Consider the following 11,310-nt stretch of genomic DNA (forward strand, 5'->3'; position numbering starts at 1 on the left):
TACACGTACCTCAGTTATCTAGAAAAAGACAAAGAGGATACCTGTACACACTCTAATATTCAAGTGAATAATTTTCTGATATAAAAGATATAAAACCTATTCAAAACTTTCAATGTATAAGATAAAGGCTCGTTTACTTTATCAAAATATTTATGTTATTAGCAAGTAGAATTAACAGAACTGTTTTTACAGAAATAAAAAATGTTAAAGAGACTTGATGACACAAAAGTAGCTAACAATTTCAACTAACAATTTGAGCACACACCATCATCTATTCATCCACCTACCCACCTTTCATCAAACTCCGTTTTCACCATCAATGCTCTCAATCAATAATACATATTTTGGTTTATAATAGCAATCAAATAAAGCGGTTATTGAATATTAGCGATAAACTGAATATTCATCTAAACTAAGTCATACAAAACGGTTATTAAATGCTCTAATGAAAACCATTTATTACACCTCTTTTATATTCAGTTAGTTGTAGTAGTTGTAGTTGTTTGAACCTCGCTCAACTAAACCCAATTTCACTTCCTTTACCAATGGCAACTCACAAACTCGCGTTGATCATTACAAATCCTTCAAACGAAAACGAGTTTCTACTCGTGAAGCAGTCACGTCCTCCCAAATTCAACGACGACGAATACGATTCTTTCGTTGATTCTGATCTCTGGGACTTGCCTTCAGTGCAGTTGAACCCACTGCAACCACAATCGGAACTTCCGGTTGAGGTTGAAATTTCGGATTTACATTCCGAGGAGTTCGATTTCAGGGAATTCGATGTCCGTTTTGCTCTTAACGAGGTAGTGTTGTTGAATTTCGGTATGTTTTGAATCGTTGTGATTCTGTTGTGATGAATTTGATGTTTAATGGTTTTTGTTGTTAGGTGTTTGGACAATTAGGGTTTGGGACGGTTGAAGGGGGAGAGTGGAAGTTTCATAAGTATGTGAAGGAAGCGGCGTTCGGACCCAGTTTGCCTGTTAACACGGTTTTTATTGTTGGGAAACTAGCAGATGAGGCCAAGGAGTTATCAGGTTTGTTTTTTTTTTTCTTGAATTTGTTTGTAGTTGATGTTGGAGGTTATTGTTTTATTTGCAAAAATGTATGATTTGGTATATGTGCTTGAAATGTGTATGCATTAGGAAGCTGTATTGTGATTATAATTGTAGGAAATATATGAGAAAATGAAGAGAAATGAGAGCAAGTGAAATGGGTTCAGAGAAAGACAATTGGAAAAAACAATACAATATTGGTATTTCGAAAAGGTCATTCATTTTGGGATAGTTTTTTTTATAAATGGGTTTCTCATTGTGTGATGAAGAGAGTATAAATTTTAATACCATGTGTGTCAAAAATGTATGTTATTACTTCCAGAAACTGAAGATTTATATACAGATACGGTTAAATGGATGTCCATTCAAAGCTGTCTTAACTGGCTTCTGGAAGTGATTCCACACGGTGATCGTATTGGACCGTTGATAGTTGTTGGTCTTATAAATGACTCGTCTATTTCTGCAAACCGGAAAGTCCCTCCTGCCATCAACTACCAGGTTTACTTTTTTCAAATTTTCTCTATTTCACTGGTTGGATATTTATTGGGAATTGCAATTTCAGAAATAAATTTGGGAATAGCGATAGAAGCTTTGGTTTTTAAAATCAGGACAAAAATTTCAAATAACATGCAAACAACTTATTTTTAGTGAAGTCTCTACAAGATGCCGTTAAAGTAAGTCTCATGAAGACTAACAACTTACATAGGCATTAAGTTTCCAATCCATGTCATGTCTTTTGTTCTAAAAGGTTATCAATCTCCCTTAGCATTGCATCTATAATTCCCCATAAAATAAAGAGAAAATTGTCAATTTTTGTATTCATATAGTGTTAATGCAAAGGCTCTAAAGTTAAGATTTGACCTATGGTTTGATTACTGGATTTTCGCTGCCTTCATATATGTATTCGCTGGTAAATGTTGCATCTTAAATTTATTTTAGTCATGTTCAGATATTAGAACTCTGGTTTGATATTCACACACAAGGAGATAGCGGAAGCTATTTTTTCTCTAAAGTCATTATGTTAATAATCTTTTACGATTCATTTCATTTTCAGGAGTACCCGACTGGTGTTATACTTATTCCTATGGGAAGTAGGACAGCTAGGCCTTTTCAAACAACAAATTTGGTGGTGTTTGCACCTGAGAATGTTCCAAATGCTTCCAAGGATAATACATACATTGCTTCTGGAGACGCACTAATAGTTGATCCAGGATGTTTGTCAGAATTCCATGGAGAGGTTATACTTCCGTATAACATGCAAACTTCTGCATTCAGTAACATGTCATTTCAGCCTTTGAAATCTTTTATCTATCTGTTTTCTGTTCCATGCTCATGTGATGCATTTCATTTCATTTCATACTAGATCATACTGTTATGACTATTTAGTAATTAGTACATCTTGACATTACTTACAGACAGCAAAAGCAATAGCTAGTCTTGTTTGTTTGACTTTAATGTCTAATTTTTTTTCTGCTCAGATTTGGGCTGTGGGACTCTTGAGGAATTAATGTGGAATTTTTTTTTTGTTGATGTTTCATTCTATCCTCCTACCATATATTATTTTCTTTAAGTGATCAACTTCCACATTATCTGCTTTTGGAGTTTTTTTTTTTGTTTCAATTTAATCTTAGCATGTTATTCTGTAATTATCAGCTAAAGAAAATTGTTACTGCTTTGCCAAGAAGACTAGTGGTCTTTGTTACCCATCATCATCGAGACCATGTAGATGGTAAGTCTTTGCTAAAAAAATTAGTAAGAGCGTGTTCATTTATAGTCAGGTTATGCGTTGAGTATAGGCAATAATGGTGAGTTAGTCATCACAAATATTCCTTTTTTAATTTATTATCTGCACCAAAAATAAGTCAGTACCAAAAAGCACCAAGAGACACTCTTATATTTGGTAATTCTGCTTTCAAGTGTATTTCATGAATCATTACTTCTTTCACTTATTTTGGCAAAAACTATTGATGGATACTAATTCTAGTGTATTTTAACCCTTTTTAACAGGTCTCGCGGTTATACAGAAGTACAATCCTGATGCAATTTTATTAGCGCATGAGAATACCATGCGACGCTTAAGTAAAGGTTACAATGTTTTTTTTTCTTTTCAATTTCAATACTGTTTTTGTAGTCATTATGCAAACACGGTTTTCCTTTTTAGTTTTGTATCAAGTCAACAAGGAGAATTAGTTCTCCTCCAAGGATTTCCTCTCTCAACACACGGATTTCGCTCAGTACTCACATCTAGATTTCCAAATGCATCCATTCTATCTTGCTCCTGCTATTGTAAATTATAACCCAAGTACCTAACTCACCCATCTCTTTGATTGATATTACCGCAACTAACCAAACAGACATCTTACCATCCAAATATTCCCATATCTTGATCCTATTCAAAACAAATTAAAAAAATAACGCAACTAGAAACTTAAATACATACATCCATGGTGAAATGACATTTTCTATATTAATATTCCAAATTGACTATAATTGAATTATCTTTAGCCCTGTTTTTCTGTCATTTTCCCACATTTTTAGGAGGCTTATAGCACTACTAAAGATATTCTACTACTGCATATAAGAGATTTTCACAATTAAATTGGCTCATATTTGTTGTCAGAATCGCGATCAGAATCGTGAAATCCATGGATTTTGCGATTTTGCTCACCTTAAACGATCCGAATCGTGAGTAGAATCCTAATTCAGAGCAAAATCCCAATAAAATCGCAAAATCGTAGCAAAATCCGCGATCTCATATGGATTCCACCGTTTTTTTTGTGTGAGTAATTTTAGAATGGGTAAAGACGACCTGTTTTAGTTTTGTGACCCGGTTTTAAGTATTGATGATGATGATGATGATGGTGGTGGTGGTGGCGGTGGTAGTGGTAGTGGTGGTGATGATGAGATTAATGAAGATGACAATGTTGACATTATGGGAGATGATCCAAGTAGATGGCGCATTAGTAATCTAATTTAGCATCTAGGCTTTAAGTATTTTGTTTTATATTTAAGATTTGAGACTTGTTGTTTTATGTTTGTTTTATGATTTTAAACTTTTGAGTACTTTTATATTTAAGAATTGAGACTTGGTTGTTTTATATATAAATTTTGAGTACTTATATATATGTTTACTATTATGAGTTGAATCCATCGATTTTGGTTGCGATTTTTGATTATGCAATCTTAATTTCCCCTTTCGATTCAACAAAACGATTTGAGTAGAATCCACCGATTTTGATTGCGATTTACGATTTTTCAATCTTACTCTCCTCTTTCGATTCAAAGTAAACTCTCGATTCTAACAACCCTGGCGAGTACCTGACATACAATACAACCTTTGAATATTTATTGCTCAATATCACTCGAAAACATAATAATGAGAGAGGAGTGTGATACTTCACTTCCTTTTGCTTCTGAAAGTAAGTATGATATTTACAATACGCAAAAAAGCTCTGTTGCACAATTTTATACTGTTATATCAGCCTTTTCTACTTGTATTTTCTTCAGATTAACTTATAATTTTTTCCTCTAAACTGACCCAAAATAACTTCGCTGTACCAATAAACTGATATTTGGATATCCTATGATTACAGGTGATTGGTCACTCGGCTATACCTCAGTTTCTGGAGATGAAGATATTTACATTGGTGGTCAGAAATTGAAAGTTATTTTTGCACCGGTATTTTTCACATGTTTTAAAGATTATAGCATGTTCCGATCTGTCATGTTTCATGTACTCTGTAGTTGGGTTTTAATAACTTCAATTTCTCGACCGTGGCTCCACAATATACATTTAATAATTATAAGTTTTGCTTTAGTATGTATGACCAGGATAATGACATATCTACTTCTCTTTTTTGACTTTACCATATAGGATTGAAAACTTTCACAAAATATATGTTAGAATTGCCTGATAAAACATTGATGGTGTTATTTTAATACATTAAGCTTTGGTTGAATTGGTTCTTAACATGGCAAGCAACTTCTTGAAACAATGAGCCCGTGCTTTGTCCATGCTTCAAATTCTGTGCTTCTGCATGAAGATTATCTCAGAGGTGTAAACCAAAATACCATCCATGACTATCTCCTAGTAACTCTTTTAAGTTTGAATAGATTATTGACAAGATAACCACGCGCTACTTGAATCCTTAACTGAATTTGTATTGGAATCATAAGTGTGGAGAAAATTATAAAATTGATTTTGTTTAGGGTTTGAATTCTTAACTTTATTAAGTTTGAACTGATTTTTGACAAAAAATAAAACTATCTAAAACCACACTAAACTCTACTTGAATTCTGAATTAAGTTTGTATTGGAATCATAACTATGGCGAGAAAATTATAAAATTGATTTTGTTATCAGCTGAAGGTTTTTTTTGTTTGTTTCAGGGACATACAGATGGCCATATGGCATTGCTTCATGTGAATACACATTCCTTAATCGTAGGTGATCATTGTGTGGGGTAAGATTCCATTCAATATTTATACACGTTAAAAAAATGGGCATAATATATGTTCATACCCGAAGCAAAGAGCAATTATTCCTATCACATATACACACATTCAAATTTCGTAGTTATGTATTTATGTACATTTGGGTTGCTGTGAAACTTTCCATAAGTTTTAATACCTAACTTATGTATCAGGAATAAGTTTTGGGTGGATAGTTGTGGATACTTGAAATTTTAGTACTATTTCATATGTTATGATGTTTTTTCTTCTGTTTCAGAATGCATAGGGAGTTTTTTCTACAGTAGGTTGTGTTAATTACTAATTGGGTTTATTATTTGATTACAGACAAAAAGAATATCTATTAAAAAAATTGGGGAGGTTTTATATCTTTTGAATCGGGATACTATGGAAATTAACTTAATTTGTATTCGAAAAATAAAGACTGTGTTAGCTAAACTGGAAAATAATTGAGGGAGAAAAATGGACCCTCAATATGCATATTACATTGCGAAGAGAATCTTGAATCAATGATGTCAGTTATATAAAATAAAACTGATGTAAAGCCATAAATACTGCTAATTATTGACAGCCAATGTAATAACTAATGTGATACCGACAATTTACTGAGAGCATCATTGGTCTCTAGTTTGAATCTGAGCTTGGGAATGTAGCAACATTAAATCTCTCAAAGAAAGAGAGCACTGTGCCTATGTGATTCTACCCAACTCGAGAAATTAGTCTCCACAGTAGCGCACGAAGGATTCCCGATTTATACTAAAAAGAAAAAGATACAGGGAGAGAACATATTCCATATGATAACATAATCACAAGATGATCAATGTGTGATATTTACCTCTGCAAAAGTGTTCTTTTCAAAATTATAGGGAATATATTTTCTACCTTGTTCTGATTCAGAGAGAAAAATAGTTTGGCCCAACCATGCTAATTTTTTTTTCATATTGTCTAATGTCAAAGCTGTATAGTTTCCTCTTTCAGCTTCAATATTTTTTAAGACCTACATCATTTTCAATGTTCTTGTGTAAATTACTCCACTCTACTAACATATTAATTCATTTTTGTCCAGTCAGGGAAGTGCTCTCTTGGACATAAGTGCGGGTGGAAATATGTCTGTAAGTGCGAAAAGAATGCTGCATTCTATGCAAACTTAAAGTACTATATTCAATGTCATTTTGCCTAATATAATTGTCATATACAGGAATATTTCCAAACCACATACAAATTTCTGGAGCTTTCACCCCATGCTTTGATACCTATGCATGGGAGACTTAATGTCTGGCCAAAGCAGATGTTGTGCGAATATTTAAAGTATTAACCCGTCAATGACTTCCTTTGACAGAATAAGCTAGTAGTCATAGTTAGTATTTTATTTCAAGGCCACCAGCTAAGAGGATGGTTATAATTATTTTTCAGGAACCGTAGGAGTAGAGAAGCTAATATCTTAAAAGCTATTGAAGGTGGAGCAAAGACATTGTTTGACATTGTTGCATATGTATATTCTAATGTTGACCGACGTGCCTGGATTGCTGCATCATCAAATGTGAGGCTTCATGTGGATCATCTTGCCGAGCAACATAAATTACCAAAGGTAATGACTAATATGCTTCCAGCTTCGAACACCCAAAATATCTTTGACAAATCCTTAGTACATATTGGTGAAAACTGAAAACCCCACCTTGCATATAGGCTTATAAGGCCTGGGACTTCTGGCCTTTTCGGCTTTCTCTTTCTGGTTCTTGACATTTACATTCCCGGCATGCTCTGCATCTCTCCCTGCAGTCTCCTTCAATAGAGATTTTGACCTACTCTGGGACTATCACACCACTTTTTATGTCACAAATAAGGATTTAGATTTAAATTGTCTTTCAATAAATATGATTCATAATAGGAAATTATAATGTCATTTGATCTATGTTGACAAATTTTTGGGAAAAAGGCTTTATTATTTTTCTGGTTTTATAAACCTGTACTATGGTCAGTATCAAACCCATGGTGGACGTCACATCAATCAATGCTCTAAACATTTTGCAGGTCTAGTGAAACTAATTAATATTAATAATAATATTATAAAATAAAAGTATTTTGCAGGTCTAGTGAAACTAATTAATAATAATATTATAAAATAAAAGTACAAATACTTTTATTTTATAATGTTATTATTATTAATTAGTTTCATTGCACCTGCAAAATATTTAGAGCATTGGTTGATGTGACGTCAACCATGGGTTTGATACTTACCAAATCCTTTTTCAGTTATCGTCATCGTCATTATTTTTTTCTTTTCGTCAATTAATAATAGCTTCGTTGTGCTTCAAAAGAAATAATTAAACACTTTTTAAGCTCTGAGTGATCCATATCTAATCTACCATATACAGTAGAGAATAACTTGTCCAAGTCTATAAATTTTTTTATGCAATACACATGATTATCTAGAAATTTGTGTTTTTTTCTTAGGTTTACCAGATGTAACACTGCTGCTAATTTTGGACTAATTATATCTCTGCATCTACATACTTTCTTGTTCATTTGTGATTGTTTTGAGTAGCACAATTGTTCATAATTCATGGAATTGCAATTCTACCTCTTAATCTCAACAATATTGTTCAGCAAGCATATTTGAATTAATGACATTCTAACATTCCAAATTCAATAAAACTTGGACAACTTCTTTGAGAATGTGCAGGATTTCTCTCTAGAAACTTTCAATGCCAGTATCAATGAATTTGGTGACATGTTGGGTAAATTATAGATGTGTACAGTACAGCTGCACTGGCTGGCTCACTGAGAAATTTGTAGCTCTATCCTCAAAGTCCATTGTATCAGGAACTGCATGCAATTGTTGTGTCAATATATATAGCTTGTACAAAGGAAATACTTGTAAGATTGGATGTTATCTTATCGAAACTGACCGAACATGCTGCTTCTACCTTAGGATTTTTCAATCCAGAATTTCAGAAATACCTGTGGACTGCATTTTCTATCTCGATGGATATGGGGTTACACTAGTTGCAGCTTACGTTCAAGGAAATCTTCATTTCTTATTGCTGGTGTTCTTGTTGGCATTGCTGTATTAGTGCATTGTACTACCAAAACCAAATTCAGGAAATAGACTTGTTGCCTATCTGAGTTAGGATTTAAAAGAGCTTTTATGTAATATGATATGATGTTAGTAGAAGTGTGCATCAAGACTTCAGATTTGCTAGAACTGTTTGTTAGTGAGATTGTTATTAATATACGGGAAAGTTATTTTAATATGATTATTGGTGCAATTTGAATTAATAGAGTACCAATGGTTGGTCTCCTTTGTTTAGGTATAATTCTATTCTCTATCCAATAACCAGAACTATGTTTAATTATTTTTTATGCTCTATCCAATAACCAACACTATGTTTAGTGCAATCAAACAGAAGACTTATGAGGAAACATGAAATGAAGTGATACTTTGAGCTCAGGCTAGCACGTAACTACAGCTAGGGGTGCTAAATTTAATCGAATACCCAAATTATACATATTCTTATTTAAATCAGATTAGTAGAATCAAATAATTATAAATTGTGTTATGAATCTGAATAAAACGAAAGAGTTTATTATATTATTTATATTATGAGAGTGATTGATTCTGTTATAATATGAGTTTTATTTATAGGACATGTGTAATAAATGAAAAATCTCACATAAAATTTCCTAATTGATGGACATCCATTTATAACACTCCCCCTTGGATGTCCATAAAAAAAACATGCCTTATTAAAACCTTACTAGAAAAAAAATTTAGTGGAAGAAGTTCTAGTGAAGGAAAAAGAGTACAACATTCTTTATGAAGGAACTACCTCGTTACTCGATACAAATTATTACAAATAAGAAAGAAAATTATAGGGAGACAATAATTCATTATTCACAATAGTCTTCTTTGATGTTTGTTCAGGATATGCCTTGTTAAAATCTTATTAGAAAAATTCAATGGAAAAAAAATCTAGTGAAAGAAAAAAACTACAATATCCATTTAAGAAAAAATCATTTCTCCCCCTCAGCTGAACGAATTCATTTATCTCCCTTAGTTCAACGATTATTTCTTTGACAATGAAGACCTCATTTTGCACTGAAAGATCTGCAAGATTATCAATGAACAAATTTGTTGGAACTTATATCACCACTTTTCTGAAGATCGTGAGTGAAAAAAAACTTGGAGAAATGTGTTTTGTTCGATCTCATTAAATGTAACCATCTTTCAATTGAGTAATACATGCAGTATTATATTCATATATGGTTATTGTATTTCTTTTTCCATAAGCCATTTGTGTGTGTTGAACTTGGGATCTCAATCTAACACATTCTCGACTTGTCTCATGTAGTGCTACAAATTTTTTCATAATTAAATGAAGTCGCTGAAGGATAGAAAAACACTTAGAAAGGGGGGGGGGGTTTGAATAAGTGTAGTCTAAAAACTTGAACGATAAAAACAATTTGCACAGTTATTTTTATCCTGGTTCGTTGTTAACTAAACTACTCCAGTCCACCCCCACGGAGTGATTTACCTCACCTGAGGATTTAATCCACTAATCGCAACAGATTACAATGGTTTTCCACTTAGCCCACGACTAAGTCTTCTAGAGTATCCTGATCACAACCTGATCACTCTAGGAACAAATGCTTAGACACAAGCTAAGACTTTCTTAGAGTATCCTGACCACCACGTGATCACTCTAATTACAACTGCTTAGACACAAGCTAAGACTTCCTAGAGTATCCTGATCAACACTTGATCACTCTAGTTACTTACAAATTAATGTAATCAATTCTAAGAGTATTACAAATGCTTCAGAAAAGCTATAATCACAACAGTGATATTTCTCTTAACGTTTAAGCTTAATCTCACTAATATATTACAACAGCAATGTAGTGAGCTTTGATGAAGATGAAGTTTGAGAGCTTTGATTTGAACAGCGTTTTAGCAAGTTAATATTCACAAAAATCGTCAACTTTGCTTCTCATCAGAACTTCATACTTATAGGCACTTGAGAAGATGACTGTTGGGAGCATTTAATGCTTTGCGTATTCCGTACAGCATTGCATTTAATGTTTCACGCTTTTGTCAACTACCTCGAGCCTTGTTCACGCTGTGTCTACTGACGTTGCCTTTAATAGCTTCCAACGTTCCTTTTGTCAGTCAGCGTAGCCTGCCACCTGTACTTTCTTCTGATCTGATGTTTGTGTATACAACGTTTGAATATCATCAGAGTCAAACAACTTGGTGCATAGCATCTTCTTGTCTTCTGACCTTGAAGTGCTTCTGAGCGTGATACCATGAGAACTTCAGTGCTTCTGCTTCTGATCTCAAGTTCTTCTGATGCTTCCATAGACCCATGTTCTGATTCTGCTTTGACCATCTTCTGATGTCTTGCCAGACCATGTTCTGATGTTGCATGCTGAACCTTCTGAGACAAAGCTTCTGAGCGCTGATTTGTGCATACTCTTTATATATTTCCTGAAAGGGAAATTGCAATGTATTAGAGTACCACATTATCTCACACAAAATTCATATCCTTGTTATCATCAAAACTAAGAATATTGATCAGAACAAATCTTGTTCTAACAATCTCCCCCTTTTTGATGATGACAAAAACATATATAAATGATATGAATTTGCGATCAGAAAGAGCAGAAGGCTAAAGACAATTTACACAGCTATAGCATAAGCATGTGAATATGTCTCCCCCTGAGATTTATAATCTCCCCCTGAGATAGATAATCTCCCCCTGAAATAAATACTAGAAGAATTTTAATAA

The 11,310-nt window shown here is 33.3% G+C and overlaps 1 protein-coding gene across 2 annotated transcripts; it reads left to right on the forward strand.

Moving 5' to 3' along the window:
* Nucleotides 1-274: 274 nt before the first annotated feature.
* LOC131639145 (uncharacterized) lies at nucleotides 275-8,841 on the forward strand. Of its 2 annotated transcripts, none has more exons than XM_058909647.1 (12): nucleotides 275-806; nucleotides 890-1,037; nucleotides 1,399-1,553; nucleotides 2,110-2,292; nucleotides 2,709-2,784; nucleotides 3,063-3,140; nucleotides 4,649-4,734; nucleotides 5,444-5,517; nucleotides 6,591-6,636; nucleotides 6,723-6,832; nucleotides 6,938-7,112; nucleotides 8,457-8,841. In XM_058909647.1, the coding sequence occupies exons 1-12, from the start codon at nucleotides 546-548 to the stop codon at nucleotides 8,631-8,633; spliced, it is 1,569 nt and encodes a 522-aa protein (XP_058765630.1). In that variant the 5' UTR covers nucleotides 275-545; the 3' UTR covers nucleotides 8,634-8,841. The 2 variants fall into 2 exon arrangements, with proteins under 2 accessions (XP_058765630.1, XP_058765632.1); XM_058909649.1 differs by having other exon boundaries at nucleotides 279-806; nucleotides 8,208-8,596.
* Nucleotides 8,842-11,310: the final 2,469 nt, after the last annotated feature.

The sequence above is a fragment of the Vicia villosa genome, unplaced genomic scaffold (assembly GCF_029867415.1).
Source record: "Vicia villosa cultivar HV-30 ecotype Madison, WI unplaced genomic scaffold, Vvil1.0 ctg.002544F_1_1, whole genome shotgun sequence".
Lineage (NCBI taxonomy): Eukaryota > Viridiplantae > Streptophyta > Magnoliopsida > Fabales > Fabaceae > Vicia > Vicia villosa.